The 21,457-nt window shown below is 41.6% G+C and overlaps 2 protein-coding genes across 2 annotated transcripts; one reads left to right on the top strand and one right to left on the bottom strand.

Moving 5' to 3' along the window:
• Positions 1 to 853: 853 nt before the first annotated feature.
• LOC131448685 (zinc finger CCHC domain-containing protein 24-like) lies at positions 854 to 16,839 on the top strand. Its single transcript, XM_058621343.1, has 4 exons — positions 854 to 1,361; positions 3,233 to 3,433; positions 14,545 to 14,709; positions 15,683 to 16,839. The coding sequence occupies exons 1-4, from the start codon at positions 1,149 to 1,151 to the stop codon at positions 15,794 to 15,796; spliced, it is 693 nt and encodes a 230-aa protein (XP_058477326.1). The 5' UTR covers positions 854 to 1,148; the 3' UTR covers positions 15,797 to 16,839.
• Positions 16,840 to 17,427: 588 nt separating this feature from the next.
• On the bottom strand, positions 17,428 to 21,457 carry ppifb (peptidylprolyl isomerase Fb). The gene is made up of 6 exons (XM_058621344.1): positions 21,204 to 21,457; positions 20,981 to 21,011; positions 19,730 to 19,818; positions 19,554 to 19,650; positions 18,798 to 18,873; positions 17,428 to 17,795 (listed from the first exon to the last, which is right to left on the bottom strand). The coding sequence occupies exons 1-6, from the start codon at positions 21,354 to 21,356 to the stop codon at positions 17,648 to 17,650; spliced, it is 594 nt and encodes a 197-aa protein (XP_058477327.1). The 5' UTR covers positions 21,357 to 21,457; the 3' UTR covers positions 17,428 to 17,647.

Below are 21,457 nucleotides of genomic sequence, written 5' to 3'. Positions count from 1 at the left end.
TAAAACAAACAAACACACATCATACATTATCTCACTATAGTGTTGATATTAATTGCTACAATAGTCTTAAAATCACAATAACAATAGGCAACAAAGCCTATAACATTTAAATATTTTTTTCTTTTCAGTTCAGTGCTTTCTCAAATATGCCTAAATGAAGCACAGTCTGTGTAATGTCTCCATTCCAGTGTCGTACAGTAACAAAGTACAAAAATCACGTATCTGTACTGCTGTGTTTGTTTATTTCACTTAATGAAGATCATTACAATTGTTTTCACTTACAGAAACCCAGTGAAGAGCAGTGTAGGGCTTTTATTTTCTTTGAAGGAAGTGACTTTGACGTCGACTAATAGTCAATTTTATTTTATTTCAATCACGACTTCCTCTGTTGTTTTGGGAATGGGACATGTGACTGTTTCATGATCACATGACACATTTATCTCTGAAAATTATTTAAAACAACTATATTTTTTGGTGAATTGTCCCTTTAAGTCTTGCTCAAGGACACATATAGACCAGCAGGGCCAGGAATTGAACCCACAACCTTCCAAAACTCGCCCAACCACTGAGCAACCATGGTTCAATCCTTAATCCTCCACTTTTTAATACTTTTACTTCTAAAACTTAAGTACATTTTATATCAGAACATTACTTTTGATACTTAAGTACAGTAAATGTCATATACCTTATAACTTTTACTTTAGTAATGTTATCAAAAGTGACTTCAACTTCTACCAAAGTTATTTTCTGGTTACATAGTCCATTCAAACACTCACTCGGGTTTAGTTAGTTAGTGATGGTCCCTATCAGATAGAGACATGTGAACATAAAGAAAAGGTTAGAGAGACACAAGCCCATTGGTCCTCCTATCCGCTGTGACGCACACCCCCACAGTCCTGTCCGGAGCGCAGCTCCAAGCTCCAACTGGTATTCACGTTCAGCCTTTTCCACTGCTCCCTCCCTGACAGACTGAAGTCCCGTTACTGGGGTCCTACAGGACTCCCTCAGGTGAACGCGGGGATCACACCCAACCAGCCGGGACAGGACAGGACAGTGGGGATGACAGAAAAGACTTGGCTGATCCAAAAAACCCGGCGGTTCTGACGGTGCTGAGCGAAGAGGCGCCGTCCTCCACCACCAGCAACAGCATGATGTCCGCTATAGAGACTGGTGCCGCCGTGTACCAACCTGCACAGCTGCTCAACTGGGTTTACATGTCTCTGCAAGACAGCCAGAGCAGCGCCTTCGATGCGTTCAAAGCCGAGTCGGACACTTTCCTGCAGGACATGAACAACTCCAAGCGCAGCGCCGCTGATCTGAGCTCCAACTATCTCAACAACTTCTTCCAGCTGAGGAGCGAGGTGTGACTCTTTTAACGCCATTCATGCTTTGTTGAAACCTTCATCCATGAATTCATCTTTTCTCTACTGCATGTCTTACTTTATCTCACTCTCTCTTGGCTGTCCATAAATATCACACCACACGTTTCACTAGGGGTTATTTCTGTAGCCCATACAGCAAACCTCACCTGCATGCCTGCCCAGCATTGGGTCACACTGTGGTGGAGTGGGTAGCATATGAATATGTGTTTTGTGTCATGGTGTATAGTGCTCGAGTGTGTTTTCTGGTGTCAGAGTGTGCAGCTGCTGAAGGAATGGCAGGTTTGGAAAAGCCTCTCACAAGGTTTTAAAAATGTGAGGCTTCACCCTGACTGGCCTCTGCTTCTCCTCAGTGGGGACTTGTGTTGCTTAATTTAGTTATAAATTAAGTGTTAAGTGACTTGTGTTGCTTAATTTAGGCTATATTTAAACTGTTCTATTCTAACACGTATTCACATCAATTAATATGTAAATTATTTTATCAATTCACTGATTAGTTTGGTCCATAAAATGTCACAAAATAAGGACAAAAAAAGCATAAACCATGTTTCCAAAATGTCAGTATTCATAAATGTTTTTGCCAACAAACCGTTTACTTTTACAATGAGCAAAGAAACCAGAAAACATTCATATTCACAATTAAAGAGCTTGTTATATCAAATATCAAATAATAGTCGCAGCCCTGATCTGCACCCATGCCACAGATATGCAGAGGACTCATGAGTAACGTGCACACTGCAACGTACAAGAGGTGCATTTGATCACAATCCTGTTTCTGTGATGCCTTCAGAGTAAACAGTCAGTGTCTGCAGGCTGTTCTTCATGTTTGCCCTGCGGTGCCATAGCACCCGTCTCCTCCAGGGACACAATGATGCTGATTGTGTTGTGCCAATAGGACCGGTCGGAATAATGCACGACAAAGGCATTTTGTTCTGACGAGGAAGTGGACGCCACTGGCTCACAGAGTAAATGTGCTAAAGGCAGCGCATCTGCAGAAATGAAATAAAGTCGGCCAGTGTCAGAGAGATAAACAGGAGAATCAATCAGGGAGATGGACTGACAAGCTGCCTGAAATACTCTTTCTTCTCACTGTAGAGGCGCAACAATGTTCATCTTTGTCTTTATGAAATGAGAGATACTTTTGTGTAGCGTGATAAAGATAAGTGTATTAGTCGGTTTATAGATAAATGTAATATGAATCAACACATCTGATAATCTGTAGTCCGCTTTCTTTTTTAATTTACTTCCACATCAGAATATCCTGCTTCCACTTTAGTTCACATTATAAATTGAAATGTTCATTGTGTAAGAATTACTGACATCTAATGGTGAGACAGACTGTGGCTCACAAACTCCTCCCATTTCCCATGAGCCTCAGGGAACTACGGTGGCCTTCACATACCAGAATTAATGTTTTTATTCTTCTTTTGTGCAACAGGCTTCCACTTTAAAACAACTGTTGAAACATGGCGGTGCAAGATGGCCACCTTCATAAAGCAAGGCCCTTTACATAAATACATACACAAAAATGATAAGAACCAAATTATTTTCATTTTAAAACAAATACAGGAAGTATTAGTAGTACTAATGGGTTATTATATTGAATTCTTCCGATAAACCCCTCTAAATGTTACACACTGGCCCATTAAAATCTTTAGGTTTTAGACTGAAGTTTAAAGGTTATTTGGTCTCTGATAAATGAAAGTCATGTTGCAAATATATAATCAGTCAAGAGATTCATCAACAGGTTAATAAAACAAATAAAGAAGATTAACAGTCCGATGTTGTCCTGCTGTAGTTGTGTGAAGTTATCTGTCTATTCCCTTTTATCATGTAGTGTTCTTCTCTCGCAGGCCTTAAACAACAATTTCTACAAGAGCTCCTCGCCCTACGGGTCCATCAACAATATCGTGGACGGCCTGAGTTCTCTGGCGGACCATTTCTCAGACCTCTCCCTGTCCCCCGAGACACGCAAACACAGCAAAAGGCCCCCACCCAACTACCTGTGCCACCTTTGCTTCAACAAAGGCCACTACATCAAAGACTGCCCTCAGGTGAGCCCCGTCGGGGATGCTGTAGCCTCAGTCAGGTGCAAGAAGGCAGCTGAAAGAGCTGCACATGTGTGTTTCAAGCATCTCAGCTCATTGTCAAATGCAACATGCTTTGACGTGTTGTCTAAAAGAGAGATATCCATAAGGTAATAATTTGATCTAAATTCTGGATCAAATTCACATGCTTCATCGCAGTTTCTGGCATATATTCACCTCTTTCTTTTTTTTTTATGTAATCATAGCGAAACTGTACAATACGTTAGAATATTATGTTTCTATTTCTTTTTTTCCAGAGTGAAATAGATTCCTCAGCATGTATCTGAGGTAGATGTACCACACTGCAGGTTGGTAATGAGCAGCAGATGCCAGATTGGATCTCAGAGCTGGCCTTAATGAAAGATGATAGGTTTTCCTGGGGAACCAGGCACGACCTCTACTCCAAACACCAAAGAAGTATTACCACTGCCTCATGTGCAGCTGTGCTCTCCCATTGATCATGTTCAGAGGGAAATGCCTGACATTTGTTAGGTGTAATGGAAATAACCAAATGACTAATTGACAGGGTGTGACATAGACAAGACGCAACATAAAAAGAAGTAGATATTCTACTATATAAAGAAACCTATAGTGTAATGAGTTGGTTTTGCCATGAATAAAGATGATTGCTTGTCAGCTGCAGCTTGCTCTGATAGCTACATAGATAATAAGACAGATTGATTGCTCCCTCATTTAAACTTTACAAACGCACCAATCTTTGTGCATTTGTGCCAGAAGTTTCTATGAATGTGAAGGAAACGCAAAGTTTCATAGCGGCTAAAATCTAAAGCACGTGCAGGTGTGAGAGATCAATTCATTGGCTTCAAGATGTTCTTATTTCTTGCTGAAAAGTTAGATTTGAAGATTGATAACTTGCATGGTAAATGTGGTTGAGGGTTAGCATAGCTTAGCATAAAAACGAGAAATAGTTACACACGGATTTCGGTGAACATGCATACTTTTTTGGCATTAGCATTAGCTTCACGTCCGAGACAGGAAATGGTGTATACAATGGGAGAAATTGGTCTACTGCCCCCAGCACTTCCTGTATGTATTGCAGTTATTGAACGTGATTTGCCAGAGATGGTGTTTTAATTAAACAGGTTGACGACATCAACATGACATTTAATATTATATTAATATTTTATAAGAGTTGGTCGGAGACTTTTCCAGACTGCCTGTTTCCACTCTTTATGCTAAGCTAAGCTAAGTTTACCAGCTGCTGGCTCCAGCTATCTCATTCATATTTACTGTACAGACATTGGAATATAAATCCTTGAGAAAGCAAATAACCATGTTTCCCAAAGCATTTCATCGCCTCTATGACTGCCAACATAGAGGAGAGTGATGCAGCTGAGCTAAAGTTAGTGGAGTAAAATGAGGAATGCAGAGGAAATCAATCGCAGGAAGCTTAAAAGTCTTTACATTTTCACATATTTACAAACGATTGGTTTATCCGTCCCAGTCCTGGCTCAGGAAGATGAGAGAAGAAGCGCACAGGAAGTGGGTGTGTGGGGCCCTTCAATGGCCCCCTCTCTCTGGGTGGAATGGGGCCCATGTCAGCTCTAAAGGTCTGCTCCTTGATAAAGACACACATTGCTCCTGAGTCGAGGCCGTAGGTGATGTGAAACAATAAAAATCGCGAATTATCAGTCCACACATTTGGGTTGCATTCCTACTTACCCTGCTGTGCCCGGCATGCCTGTGGTAAACACCCCTGTTGACAGCGTTGTGGAGAGTTGTGTTACTTGCTTCCCCAGGGGGTGAAGATGTCAAAGGATTACGCCATGCTATTTACATTTCAACTTTGCAGCCACGCCCCTTATAATGTTTAAAAACCTGGAAACCATTTCTGCTGTCTGGCTCTGTGCTGCTCTCGCTGTGCTTTTAGAAAGATGATGTCAGATTGAACATGTGTTGTTCATATTTTAGACACGGAGCAATGATGTTGTCATGACAAAGGGCCTCAAGTTAGGAAGAGCTGAATCTTTCTCTGGAGCTTGGAATTTCTCTGCCGTTTTACCAAAACATGTTAGCGTTAGTTTAACACCTTTCATCTGTTAACTCATCATAACATCATTTTATTTCCTTGCCAGTTAAGTAGCTGGTTGCTTAAAAAAGAATGCACAAGTGACAGTGTGTTTACAGTAATTGGGTGTATGGTGGGAAGGGCCTAGACTAAATAAGGAGAGCATTGTTTCTCCAGAGGGGCCGTGGATCCAGAGGTCAAGAAGTCGGGCTGCATTGTTCACCCGGCTCTGCTTGACTGCAGCCAACTCCGTCTCAGTCAGTCTGCCTGTTTGAGAAGAGGCGCTTATCAGATATTAGCAGATATTAATTTAAAGGGCCAGTGAGCAGCTGCCGACAAGTCTCCATCCAAAACATGGTTTTGGAAATATTGGAAAGCACAGGAAATGGGCGTATGGCTTCATAGTTAGAATTGAATCACGTTTGAATAAACATGGTCTGCTTTGAAAAGTCATCTGGACAGTGGAACTTTGAGAGTTGCAGGGCTTTTAGGGGGAATTCCTTTCTTATATTTGGTCTTTGAAGGCTGAAACAAAGATATTTGTGATTAGATTCTAAGCAGCATTTAATCCCATTATTTTTTTCTCTGTTATTACTAAAGTAAACCTGGTCTGAGACACAGCCTAACTACTGTACTGTTGTGATTGGTCTGAGTTTGTGCTGGTAGTAGCCTAATATGTATCCATTTATCTTGTATATTGAACTTCTTGTCTAAGAATTTATTTAAAAATGATAAATTCCACTAGAATCAGTACTTGTCATAGTTTATTTTTTAATCCTTACTTGTAAATGACTGAGATTTGGTGAAATCCCTGTAGGTCAAATAGATTTTTAAAGCAATCGCCCAACTATTCTCTTGAGAAGACTAAGAACTTCACCTAAAAAATGACCGAACAATTGACTGAATAACATAAAAAAAGAAGCCACAGTCAGGGAGGAACATTTCCTTTTTATTACAAGAGTGACGCTTTTCTTCAAAGTTTTTACTGATGATAGATCTTTTACAATAGGCTGATATATCAGTCCAAATGCTGATAATGTTATCAGTGTTGGTTTAGAACCAGACGGCGTGCTTCTGTCCAGGTGGAGCGAAACAGCTCACAGCCAAATATGTAACTGGTGAATCTCAAGCAACACCACCGTGAGATTACTGTGGCTTTGGTCTTGTTGTTTTCACTGCTGATAAATGTCTTATCTGTCCTCAGTTTGCTGTCTGTTGCTTTTGGCGAGATCAGAATCAGAATCAGAATCAGAAGAGCTTTATTGCCAAGTACGATTTGCACATACAAGGAATTTGTTCTGGTGTCATTGGTGCATAACAAGCATACAAAATTTTAATATACACAGTATATAAATGTTTTTTTTAAAAGATGAAAAGAGCACTACAGAAAGAGCAGTACAGCTGGGCAGAAGTGAGTAACAGTGAAATATTCACCAGGTGCAAAAGTTCACAGTAATGACGTTAATGTAACGCATAAAAAAGATGTAATGATAATGTGACATGTAGAGGCAGAGGAGGAGTGTGAGGAGTCAGAGTGTCAGGGGGGGGCTGCGGGCCTTGTTGATAAGGCTAGTAGCAGACGGGAAAAAGCTGTTCTTGTGGCGTGAGGTTCTGGTCCTGATGGACCGCAGCCTCCTGCCAGAGGGGAGTGACTCAAAAAGTTTCTGACCGGGGTGGGAGGGATCAGCCATAATCTTTCCTGCACGCCTCAGAGTTCTGGAGGCGAACAGGTCCTGGAGAGATGGAAGATTGCAGCCAATCACCTTCTCTGCAGACCGAATGACACGCTGCAGTCTGCCCTTGTCCTTGGCCGTGGCAGCAGCGTACCAGATGGTGATGGAGGAGGTGAGGATGGACTCAATGATGGAGGAGTAGAAGTGCACCATCATTGTCTTTGGCAGGTTGAATTTCTTCAGCTGCCGCAGGAAGTACATCCTCTGCTGGGCTTTTTTGATGAGAGAGCTGATGTTCAGCTCCCACTTGAGGTCCTGGGAGATGATAGTTCCCAGGAAGCGAAAGGAATCCACAGTGTCAATTGTGGAGTCACAGAGGTTGATGGGTGCAGGTGAGGCTGAGTTCTTCCTGAAGTCCACAACCATCTCCACTGTCTTTAGAGCGTTGAGCTCTAGGTTGTTACGGTTGCACCAAGTGACCAGCTGTTCAACTTCCCACCTGTAGGCGGACTCGTCACCATCAGAGATGAGTCCGATGAGAGTGGTGTCGTCCGCGAACTTCAGGAGCTTGACCGACTGGTGACTGGAGGTGCAGCTGTTTGTGTACAGGGAGAAGAGCAGAGGAGAAAGAACGCAGCCCTGGGGGGATCCGGTGCTGATGACCTGTGAGTCGGAGACATGTGTTCCCAGCTTCACATGCTGCTTCCTGTCAGACAGGAAGTCAGTGATCCACCTGCAGATGGAGTCAGGCACGCTCAGCTGGGAGAGCTTCTCCTGAAGCAGAGCCGGGATGATGGTGTTGAAGGCAGAGCTGAAATCCACAAACAGGATCCTGGCGTAGGTTCCTGCAGAGTCCAGGTGCTGGAGGATGTGGTGGAGGGCCAGATTAATTGCATCGTCTACAGACCTGTTGGCTCTGTAGGCAAACTGCAGTGGGTCCAGGAGGGGGTTGGTGATGGCTTTCAGGTGTGAAAGCACAAGACGCTCAAAGGACTTCATAACCACAGAGGTCAGGGCGACGGGTCTGTAGTCATTAAGTCCTGTGGTCCTTGGCTTTTTGGGAACAGGGATTATTGTCGAGGTCTTGAAGCAGGCTGGCACGTGACATGTCTCCAATGAGGTGTTGAAAATGTCTGTGAACACTGGAGACAGCTGATCAGCGCAGTGCTTCAAGCTGGATGGGGAGACAGAATCCGGACCAGCTGCTTTCCTGGGATTCTGTTTCCTGAAGAGTTTGTTGACGTCCCTCTCGTGGATGGAAAGAGTCAACACTGAGGTGGGTGGTGGGGTGGAGGGGGGGGGGACCTTTAAGGTGGGCATTGGTGGAGATGCCCAGGCCCCTGCTGAGGTGGGGGAGGTGGAGGTGAAACACTGGAGCTGGGGGTGTTGGGAGGTGTTATGGGGGATGGTTGCAGGACTGTCCCTCTGTCTTTCAAAGCGGCAGTAGAACTCGTTCAGGTCGTTGGCTAGGCGTTGGTCGTTAAAGGAGTGGGGGGCTTTAGGCTTGTAGTTGGTGATCTGCCTAAGCCCTTTCCAGACAGACGCAGAGTCGTTGGCTGAGAATTGGTGTTGGAGCTTCTCAGAGTACAGTCGTTTAGCTTCTTTCACCGCCTTGCTAAACTTGTACTTTGCCTCTTTAAGTCTGTCTTTGTCACCACTCCTGAAGGCCTCTTCCTTATCCAACCTTAACCTTCTGAGCTTGGCTGTGAACCAGGGTTTGTCGTTGTTGTAACTCACCCTGGTGCATGATGGAACACAGCAGTCCTCACAGAAGCTGATGTATGACGTCACAGCCTCTGTGTACTCATCCAGACTGTTGGTAGCAGTCCTGAATACATCCCAGTCAGTAGAGTCCAAACACGCCTGTAGATCCTCCACAGCCTCACTGGTCCACTTCTTTGATGTCCTCACTACAGGTTTGCAGAGCTTTAGTTTCTGCCTGTAAGCAGGAATCAGGTGGACCATGACGTGGTCAGAGAGTCCCAGTGCAGCACGGGGGACGGCGTGATAAGCATCCCTGACTGTGGTGTAACAGTGATCCAGAATGTTCTCCTCTCTGGTCGGGCATTTAATAAATTGTCTCAGATCATCTTCTGAGGAGGATGAGCAAGAGCAAGATAGAGGAAACCCTGGAATGTGTGTGTGTGTGGGGGGGGGGGGGGGGGGGGGGTAGACTTGTTCGGATGAGGAGGGGATTTTATATGAAACCCTGTACACTCTGAGTTTTCAGTTCCCGTCAACTACCTCTCACTTTCTCATCAGTTTGGGAGTGGTGAGGGTCAGATTAAGTCACTGCTAGTTAGGGTTTGGGATTAAGTTAGGTTCAAAATAAGTGAGCGATAAAAACCAGAATTAGCTCCCACCAGAATCCAGACACTCCCAGTCTTTATGGACCACAATCATCTCATTTCCACTCTCACTTGTATCATGTCAGATGGCACATTCATTGAATGATGCAGTAAATCAGTGTTTGATTGCCACTTCACACTCCATCATTTTAGGTTGGTTCGCCACAGTTATGTGAAGCAAATGATTCAGTTATTTCCGCTCTAAGGCTAGGTATCGCCACGGAGCAGGTTTATTAAAATAATCCCTTTCATCATTCATTCAGGTGAATTGATTGGTGTAAACCCAGCCCCGACCGCGGCGATTACCGAAATAATACCATTAAATTCACATTTGGCTTGTTAGCGACCTCCTGGGAACCTGGAAATCATTTCCACAGACCAACCCACCATCTCAGAGTTTACTCCCCACACAGGATTTAAAGGATTGTGGCTCAGCAGCTGTGTCTTTCTGTTGCCTTTTGCGTTAGCCTGGCACTCCGCCTGCGCCTGTCATTCACTGGTTGTGAAATGTAAAGCCAGTTTACAGCTGTATATGTCATCAGCTCCAACCACAGCCAGGACTGGAGCTCAGTTAGACTCAGCGGTGTGTAAATGGTGGGAGATGAGATGTATGCAAATGTGTGTGTCCATAATTCTATATATATAGGCAGAATTATGGACATATATATAATCTGAACAGCGGTAGTAAAACAGAAAACCCGTCATCTGTGCTTTGGCCTCCAGTTGTTTGCACATAATCACATTTATTTTCTGGAAAGGAGAGTTAATCCATTCAATATTTCAGATGCGCCAGATTTACAGATAGGCTGCGTGGAGGGATTACTGCCTCATGCTGCTAAAGGAATTATTTGATATGTGGATGTTTCTACAAGTGGAGCATTTGGCCCTGACGGATTCTGGAGAAAAGGAAGCACCATTGTGTAACACAGGACATCAGTTTGCTGCCACTGGCCAGGGAGCGTCTTATATCTTGTTTCCTTGAATCACAGCTCTGGGGTTTGTGCTTATTATCAATGTGGTAAAGTTGGTTGAGAAGCTTTGTGCAAGGATACACAGGAATGCTGAGTTCAGCACCAATGGCACACTGAGAGAACAAAACAATGGCATGCTGGTGCAGTTCTTTTCCACTGTCTCATATACAGCAAGTAACTGTACACTGATGCTTTTCTTGGACTTTTAAATAACTCCTTCAGATAAGGACACAGAAAAAAAAAAAACTGAATACAAATGTTTGCTATTTTCATATCATCTCCCTCCGGCTACAGTAATACATATACTGTATATACTTGTCATTTTTAAGGAAAATGGAGAGTCATCTGTTTGCAGTTTTAAACCCTGCTGGGATAATTGATTTCACAAGATAATGGCGAGTAACACTAAAGTCGTAACAGGAGTCTTCACCGACCGGCTGCAGTGCCGTCTGTAGGCATTAATGTGTTGTTTTGCTTTGGTTACAGCTGGGCTTCTCCCCCGGTCCTGCGGGGGTCTGATACAGATTAGTCGCAGCAAAGAGATGATGAGAGCACTGTGGGTTTGTCAGTGTGGAGTAATTGACCACATGCTATCCAATAGGCTTGGTGTTCCTGTGATTTCCAGGATGAATGTCTCATGGGGGTATGGATGTGGGGGGGGGAGAGTGAATGAGGGAGGGAGAAAGGAGAAGGAGGAGATTTGGAGAAGTCCATTGTTTATCCTGATGGATTCCAGATGATGGCAGAAGGAGGCAGCCAACCTTCTGGGCCTCTCTCACCAGGCTACAAGGATCTGGGCCATGGCTTATCTGCTGCGACCATAGAATTTGGCTTCGCATTGGCCCAGTACACTCAGGGGCTGGTTTAAAGTTTAAAGTATGGGTTTTCGTTGGGACAAGTTAAACCATTTCTCACACATGGTTTCAGGCTGCAAAGATCAATCAAATATCAGGAATCGAAAACTGAAAAGTCTCTCTTCATGGTTTTAGTCGTGAGGAATGTCTATCAAGAGTTGGCAGCGCTGGTCTATTAGCTGCACTGAGCTGCTCGGCAGGTTTGGTCCAGACTGAATTATCTCATCAGTTACTTGAACGGATTGTCATGAAATGTAGAAGTGACATTCATGGTCTCTGGGAAATGTTCTCTAAGGACTTGTGATTGCTCGACTCTCGCTCGGAATGCCGATACAACATGAGGTTCAAATTTGTGGTTTGGAATAGAATGTCTGAACAACAATTGGACAGATTAAAAACTAGAATGGCTACTTAGCAGAGTGCATAACTTTGCCAAGGCCGAACAATGATTGAGACGTTGCTGAAGTAGGAAGGAAAATTGAAAGAAAATGACTTATTCATCATAGAAATGTGTTCAAGAAAAAACATTGATTCACCCCATTGTCCACATTACTCTGAAAGTACTCTTGTTTAGTGTACTTGCACTTGTAGTTTTTGTACAATTTTGCTAAAAACAAATTTAAACTCTTTTTTGTCAAACAACTAATCCATTAATTGGGAAAATAAGTGACATATGAATGGATGGATTACAGTTGTATAGTTGCAGCCCTATAATAGCCACTTTATTGTACATTATTGTTCTGTTTTTCTTTTCAAACGCACAATTGTTGCATCAATTGAGTGGTTCTCAAACTTTTTCATACCAAGTACCAGCTGAGAAAATACTGAGCTCTCAAAGTAACACCATTATCGACAACGTTCAAATACAGTGGTGTAAATAGGCTGAGCTGCAGACTCTTCACAGGAGGCAGATTTATTCCCCCCCCTCCTCTTCCTCACATATACTTCACACTCAGTGGTATAGCGAAATTAAATTAAGATTCTTTTTTGTTATTTTTTTCATTTTCTACACTCATCAGCCCCACTCCGATCACATACCCTGGTATGAACAGTAGAACCGTATTTCTGAGGAAGCTCTCGTACCACTGGTGGTACACGTACCACAGTTTGAGAACCATGGTGCTATGGGCAATATCATTGATCAACTTTCACGAGAAGAAGGTCATGGTTATGTGATATCCACCGAATTGTTATTTTAAACTAGAGTAACTAAAGGTGTGTGTACAGGTATTAGCAGTGTTGTTGTTGATTGTTGATGTGGACATGCTGTGTGGTAAATATGGTTTCTGTGGTGTTAAGTGCAACGTCTCACCTTCATTATATCATAATGAAATTGACGATCTCGTATCTTTGTTAAGATTTTTTGTAAAAGTTAAATATCAAGCCAACAATGACTAACAGTGACAGATATTCACGCTGGTGACTTGACTCAGACTTTCCTGCCGGCGTACGGGTCTCCAGTCAAAGTCAGGTCAACAGTGTGATGTCCATGTCGACTGCCAGCGTCATATCTCTGATGGGACCAGTGGAAACACCGGTGTGTGCCGTGCCCTTTGCTGCCCCGTGAGCTCCAGACTGTAGGTAGAGTTTGTTTTGCTTGCTCTGCAGAGTGAAAGTTGTTTCCTCCCTCAGGAAGATGATGCTCTCCACGTCTGCTCTCCCTGTGGGGGCTTGAGACAGAGGGCTGCCATCAAAAGTGACCTCCCACAGTGCCTCACTGTGGCTCAGCGAGGCAAACACAGGCCTTCTCAGTGGCCTTAACAGTTAGAGACTTGGCTGTGGTAACTTTCAGCATGTTTTTTTTTTTATTTTTTATTTTTTTTAGACCAGATGCAGCCCTGGAAATGAACAGAATGATCCGTTGGGAAGTTTTGAACCTGACATAGGTTTCTGCTGTCAAATCAAAACAAGATTGGATGCGAGTTCCTCAGCATGGTGTGTGTGGACTCCGTCTTAATTTTGACTTGCCCTACTTTTCTTCTTCTTCTTCTTTTTTGTCCACTGAGGTGCTTTTTAATTTAAACCAGTCTTGTCGAGATGATTTCTTTGTGATGGGTTTTTGGGTTTTGTCATGTTATACAAGTGCAGAGTTCATCTGGGTTTTATTTCCTCCCTGCTCAGATCTTGGTGTCCTGATTGGTGGGTTGGGGCCAGCTGGGAGGGATGACTGAGAGCCTGAGGTATTTGTCCTATAGCAGGGAGGCCTCTACCATTGGTCCCTTCAGGGCTGGGGCCTCCTTTACGGTCCCTTGGGAACACAGCTGGAGGGATTGAGTTCATTTTTAATGGGAAAGCTGAGACTCCCTTTCTCCCTTTCTCCTTTTTCTGTCCAACAAATAAATTACACTGATAAATTACAGTTTATTCCAACTTCCTCGGAATAAACCATTAAAGCATTAACATGTCATATTTGTTCTAAATCGTTAGATAAGTTTGGATAAGAGAAGGTTCTTGAAAAAAAAGAAGGTGTGGCTGACTCTGGCCGGACTGTAAATGTGAAACATCAAAACAATTATCTGTCTTTTGAGCATGTTTTGTCTAGGGATTAATATGATTGTTTATTTTTCTCCTATTAAAACAAATCATGTCTCCTGACCACCAACAAAGCTTTCGCTATCACTTCCCGTTCCTGCAGGCGTGCAGAGCTTTTGATTGGCTCCTCTCCAAAGAAACCAAGCAGGTCACTTTGTGTCCAGTGAAAGGTGTTGCATTGGAAAAGCCCAAATATGTGTCGAGCTGCAGAGGAACTGGGAAACGTGTACTTTTTCAGCGTTTACTAAATGAAGTGGGCCGGCTGACAGACTCGGACTGAAACTTATTTTCTCTGAGGTGTTTTCCTTTTCCTGACAGCACTCACCATTACACATGTAATTGAAATAAAAACAATGCAGGAAATCCAACCTGAGATCAAACTAAAGCCACATGTTTGAAGCCAAACATCTTCCTCCCATTTCTCCTTGACCAATCACAGTCATGTGTTCGCACACAGTGTTGGGTTCACACCTACACTCCCTCAGCCTCGACCTTCTCACACTCTTGTACAACGTTAAAGGCACATTCAGGTTCATCACTGGCTTTGTAAACTCACACACGGACAGTATTACAGGAGACGCCTGTAGGGGATCGTACACGATGCAGTTTGGCAAGAGCAAACTCAAGTTTAATGTGTATAATAAATGTGAAAGGACTGCATTTCTCTTCAGGCTCGACCCAAAGGTGAAGGCCTGACTCCTTACCAGGGAAAGAAGAGGTGTTTCGGTGAATACAAATGCCCCAAATGTAAGAGGAAGTGGATGAGCGGGAACTCCTGGGCCAACATGGGGCAAGAGTGCATCAAGTGCCACATCAATGTTTACCCCCATAAGCAGGTAATGATACACAGACTCATTAGATATCATACTTGTATTATTATACTTATATATATATATATATACACATTTTGATAATTAAAACAAGCTTTTTGCTTCTTAAGCTTCTTAAATGTGAATGTTTTCTGGTTTCTTTGCTCCGTTTGACAAAGAAATCAATAAAACTGAGACATTATTGGTTTGCGGAGAAAACAAGACATCTGAGAACATCATCATTTCGAGGTTTGGGGAAACACTAGTCAACATTTGTCCACATTTTCTGACTGGTTCTGATTATATGGACCAAACAAATACTTCAAAAGAATTGCCAGATTGATCACTTATGTAAGTAATCATTGGTTGCAGCTCCGGTGCCTACATATTCTTAACATAGTGACAGTCTCTCCGTGTCTTCTTTCAGCCGTTTGCTTAACTAACTCCACACTTTTAATCTCTTGAAAGTGTCTTTTACTCCTTGTGTGTCTCATATAGACTGTGAAAAACTGTAGTGTAAAGAGCTTTGACTGGTCATCGAGATTAGAAAAACAAAATATGAATACAGAACATTAAAAGGAACTGCTGCACCGTCAGTCCACTGTTCCTCTTTAGTGGATTTCTTTCCAAGACTTCTTCTTTGTAGCTTATTCCTCTTTTGTAAGTTGTGTTTGGAAAAAAGTGGCTGCTAAATGCTTAAATGTGAATGTAAATATTAGAGCTGCAACTAACGATTATTTTCACGATCGATTCATCTGTTGATTAATCGTTTGGTCCATAAAATATCGGAAAACCTTAAAAAATGTCGATTGGTGTTCGTCAAACCTGGAAATGATGATGTTCTCACATGTCTTGTCGGAAAGCTTGTTTTAATCATGAAAAAAAAGAAGATTTGAACCGATTCATCGATTATCAAAATAGATTGAATTGTTTCAGCTCTTTTCATATGTCATTTGTGTATACTTGTGGAGCTGTAAACTCTCTTCTTCATTTGTTCCAGCGACCTCTGGAGAAACCGGACGGCTTGGATGTGTCTGACCAGAGTAAGGAACATCCACAGCACCTGTGTGAAAAATGCAAAGTCCTTGGCTACTACTGCCGCCGTGTGCAATAACCCACTCCTGTTTGACTTCCGCCGTTTCATCAAAAAGGGACATTTATATTTTAATAACTAAAATACATACCTATATATATATATATATATATATATATATACATGGCAGTATAGTTTATTATATCATAATGTATCTAACGGTTTACTTAATTGAAATACTCTGACACTGTGACTCTTGGTCTTAGGGGCTCATTGGCCTGGATATTTGCGATCACATCTCCCAGTGGAGACGAGTGCTTTGCGTTTGTGTGTGTGTGTGTGTGTGTGTGTGTGCGAGGAGCGCAGACATTATGTGAACATTGAAGTCGTAACTATGAACAAAGAATCTTACCAACTGTGAATTAAAAAAGAAAACTTCAACTCAGCGTCCGTGGGAGTGAAGTTTAAGAGTGAAGTTTCCAGATGACGATTCTTTTTACACGTTTGTATATTCCAGTAATAACTTAAATGTGTTCTGTATAAAATATGCAACAAGTCTTTACTAAGAAGGATATGCAGTGTTGATGTGTATCTGCATTATTGTTTGTATTATCAGTACTGGAGGGTACATAATTTGTGAATTAATTTTTATGTCACACGGCTGTTTTTTTTTTTTTTAATTACATTTTATGAAGGAACATATTAGCCAACTAACATTTATTCTTTATATACGTGCCTACAACAAAAAGTGAATTATATCTATGTTGTACAACAATGCAATATGGTAAAGGTGTTACAGCACACTTTATTTTGGCACGCAGTGTCAGGAGAAACTCAGCAAAGTGTTTTTGTTTTCTTTTTTGGTTAAATGGGTCATAGGTCGTGACGTCTCGTATGTAACGCGAGACAAAAAAAAAGGACTAAATATCAGTGTGAACCAAAGATCGGGAAGGATTTAGTGGAAGGGAGCGTGTGCATGTTGCTCCAGAAGGTTTTTCCATGTGTCTGTTACATTGTAATGTACGCGCTTTACGATGTATGAGACACCAGTTGTGCCTTAGTTTGAGTTCTCCATGAGATGGAGCTCTTCAAATGTTTTTGTATTAAAATGCATTTAAACTTGTCATGCACCATTGTTTGTATCTTTTTTTTTTTTAAATCTCCACAATGTATTTTTTTATTTCCTTCACCAAAGGGACGATGTTGTTAACATCTAATATTCAGACTTCTTCAACTATTTCCATAAAACATTTTGAGTGTGTGGGGTACAACTTGCAATCATGGAGTTAAAGTGTTTGCAGGAGTATGTTTCTAGTTTGTCCATATGTTTGGGAGCTGGAGAAAGTTTCTCCCTTCTGCTTTAACTTATCCAGATGTGACATGTTTCTAACAGAGAAAAACCAAGTTTGTATCAGTCTTTACATTTTCAAACATCTGGTTTTCTTATCAGATTCAGCTTCACTTTCTCGTGTACCACCACTGGCACTGCCTACAGGACGCTTCCCCGCGTGGCAGCCGTTAGATCGGACATTGCAGAATAAATACACAAGTAGAATAAGATCATGGGTCAACTGAAGCTGATGAAAGAAAACCAGGAGGAGGTGGGTTAAAAAAAAAAAAAAGAAAAAATGAGAGAGTGAATACATTGATCTGAAGTAAAAGGTCACGCCTGTATTTCATGAGCATTGTGTCAGGCTAATGAAACAAAGAGGTTTGCGTTTTTAAGAAAAAACTCATTTATTTTTTTAATTACTGCCCTTCTAAACCAGTTTGAAAAAAGGACCCTGCAGTCCTGTGGCAAGTTCACATTTTATAGCATAAGTGCATTAGTTGACGGAGCAACTGAGTCAGATTTTTATTGTCAGAAGTGAGAGATATATACATTAGTACAGCAAGTACAGCAGGAGATGAGATGAGGACCGTGTCCACTGCTCACATCGAAGTCTCCTTCAGCTCTCCACAGTCTGTGATAGTGATCCTCTTGGCGGTTCGCCCAGACCGTGAACCAAAAGACTCCACTTTCTTGACCACGTCTATTCCCTCCTTCACGCTGCCAAAGACAACATGTCTGCCATCCAGCCTGAATGAAGAAAGACAAAGTTTGTTATCACTGCCTCATACAGTGAGAGGATTCGTGATGCCCCCGACAGGGGTTTGACTTGTGGCTGTTTTCTTCTGCGATGCCACTATTTTCTACCATTGTTGTACTATTTTAGACCATTTATTAAATCTGATCACATCGAGCGCTGATGCCAAAACATACAAATTCAATACAAGAGTATAATTCTCTGCAGGCATAAAAAACAAAAACACCCTTTCAAACATTTTAACAATAACTGGACATGACTAAACCCATATTTTAGGGGGGAAAAGCATCTAAAATAACAAGCAGTGTAGATGCAGCAGCAGATTTGTATGGTTTGGTGTTGTACCAAAGCTATTCAACTGCAAGTGGGACACTTCACTATTTTTAATTGAATTACTTATACAATAATCATGACTATTTCCTTCATAATGCCTGAGAGTCTGAAGAGTCGGTGACATGCCAAGGTTACATGCTGATACGTGTATAGCCTCTGGTGGTGGATTTAAGTGCTTTTCTCTTCAGATCCCTGTTACTCAACCTAAAATGTATGAAAAAGGCATCAGGGTAGCAATTAACTTTTTTTTTTTTCCATGTGGTTTGAAACTCAAGCTCACATTTTAAATGTTAGCAGTCTCTGAGATGTTCACTGTCACCACCACAGCCAAGCTACTTTTCCTGCTCACAGTTAAAAGTCCTGCAGCTCACTGTCCCTATAAATCCCGAGGTGACTTAATATTTAAGAAAAAAACACAGCATTTATGATTTGTACTTTAAGAGACTGAGCAATATGGGCCTCCCATATAATATATATTTAAAAGTAAAGTGTGCAATCACCTGATGGTTATTTTCATTACCTGAGAATAAGTTTTTTACAATAGCTCACAATGGACAAGCTCAACATCTCTAACTGAAAGCTAAATATTGATTCTTCAATACACTTGGACAGAAATAACCCGATTGCACTTTGATTAGAATGGTGTGTTTGTCAGTACATACCATTCTGTTTTAGCAGTGCAGATAAAGAACTGGGATCCGTTGGTGTTTGCTCCAGCATTGGCCATGGACAGGATTCCTACAAAGCAACAAATTCACACTCAGTCTAAAACAAAATACAACATATTTTAAATCAAACCGTGCAAATAAGTCATTATGCTGCAAGGATTAATGACTTATATTAAACGGCACATTAATTAAAACATTTGGCCAATTTAGGGAACCAACCGACATTCCTGAGCGTTATTTAGCTTTTTTTTTTTACACAATACTGCCACCCGGTGGTGAAACAATTGAAAACATGTACAAATGAAATTAATTAACTTATAATTTTCTGAATTTAATATTGCAATTAGTGTTACATGCCAATAATATGTATTCCTGCCTTGTCCTCTGTCTTTTTGTTTTTTTGACTCAGGACAATCAAGTTTTTTCAAGCCCTGGTTACAAACAACTGAAAACTACCACCTCCTTTCATGACTGTAGCACAAACACCGCATATATTTAAGTACCTGTAGCATCACAAGAGGAGACAGTTTGGCCCTAAACATTCCATCACAACCCACAGACCATCTTAGATGAATGATAAAATTCCCAGACTCTCCACATCTGGAAAATTACCTCTGAAAATTCATCTTATCCTTAAATATCTGTGACCAGTGGAAACTGCGGAATAAATAAACCAGACAGCACTGCGTTCTCCTCCATCTATACTGGCAGTGTTCACAGAAACAGTGGGATATACATCAGACACATTACCAGGTCCAGTGTGCTTCAGTTTGAAGTTCTCATCGGGAAACTTCCATCCGTAGATAGACTTCCCTCCAGTCCCATTGTGGTTTGTGAAATCACCACCCTGAAAACACAGATCACACTGTAATTACACTGTAACGATCACAAAGGACACAAAAAGAGAGAGAGCGAGGCCTACCTACCTGGCACATGAACTGAGGAATCACTCTGTGGAAAACTGATCCCTTGTAACCGAAACCAAGTTCCCCTGTGCACAACGCCCGGAAGTTTTCTATGAAACAAGAGTTAGTGTTAGGTCCTCCTTAAATCTGTAAACAAGTCAGTGAACAACATTCACTGATGTAGGTTGTACCAAAATGCAGACAATTCATTTTCCTCGTCTTAATTGAAAGAATGAATGAATTAGTTAATTGTGGTTTTAAACACTTTTTAAACACAAATCTGAGGCAATCGTGTCGTGATGTAAGATATATTGTTATGGAATCGTTGCTCCAGTGTCCATAAATACCACCACTAATACTACAACAACACGTATTGTGTTTTTGTTTTATACCACAAGTATTATGGCATCAGATTCAGCTGTAGAACGTGGTCATGACGTGACTGATGTTTGACATAATAACACAGCTATGGGTGATGGTTTGTGGGATGGATTACATTGATAAATTCTGGAGAACTCATCCCTGCTCTCTTCCTTATCAGTGTTTCCTGTGCCACTGTAGAGCTGAATAGTTCCACTGTTTGTGGAGACAGTTAGTTTCCCAATTAACAATACTGTATGTTTTTCGATCCATAAAATTTGGTCCACAAACCAAAATATATACTGTTTTTTTCTGGAAATTGTTGCATTGCCAAGTAAGTAAATCTTTACCAAAGCTTTGCAAAGAAACTGCCCAACTACAAAGAATTAGTAGAGACATTTACTACTCTGCAGTTAAGTCTTGTTTAGTCTTGTCCAGTCTGTCTCCTGCATAATAACTAAAAGTCAACATTCCTTGGATCAGCCTGTGGCTCTGACAAACAAGTTTCACTTGTGCTTGTGAGTAGTTCTTAAAATCTTTAATTGAACATTTGCTTAAGTAATGGTTTGTTTTAACTTTACTACATTTTAAATCGAATCCATTCCTGAGAAATATTATGATGAGCAGAAGAACATAGAAGACACAGCAATTGTGACCTTGCTCTGTTTTAATGTGTACATTTTGCAGTGTTACGTTTTGACTATTGATAAAGGGGAAAAAAGGATGGTCAACCATGACTGTATTGTTTGTACATATTATATGAGATGGTCTACACTTATAATTACGTTATAACGGTTGTTCTACTTTGTTATTACACTGTAATAAACTTGATAACAGTTTGATATTAATTAAGTGTTCATTTACCACATACACAAACAATGTACACAACAGAGTTCACAAATAACGGCTTACCTGCTGTTTTAGGCACAACGTCAGCGTTGAGCTGCAACAGAAACATGAAATTTCCAGGGTCATAAGTGTGTGTGTGAGCAGGTGGTTCGCAGGAAAACGTTAATTAAAATGAAACTGCGCCATTTTCTTTTGAGGCACGTACACACAAGCATCGACAGGTAGGCAGCATTAAAGTCCTGTGTTCTATTATGATTTTGTTTTTAATGGTTTTGACCGCTCTTACCTCAAAGGTTACTCTGCCGAGAGGCTCGTTATCTGCAGCAATGTCAAAGTAAACGGTCGGGTTGTTGTTGGCCGCTGCGACGCCGCTGCTGCACAGACGCACGGCGGTAAACGCCAGCGAACACAACTTTATTCTATTCGACAACAGCAACATGTTTTAAAGCCAGTGAGTCTCAACTGTTCCTTCACACGAGACGAGACCGCAAGGACATGGAAATTACACTTACATGTGCAATAGCAGAACCCGGAAACACG

This window comes from Solea solea, chromosome 21 (assembly GCF_958295425.1).
Source record: "Solea solea chromosome 21, fSolSol10.1, whole genome shotgun sequence".
NCBI classification, from domain to species: Eukaryota; Metazoa; Chordata; class Actinopteri; order Pleuronectiformes; family Soleidae; genus Solea; species Solea solea.
The sequence above is the reverse complement of the archived record's forward strand: the minus strand, read 5'-3'. Positions and strand labels throughout refer to the sequence as shown.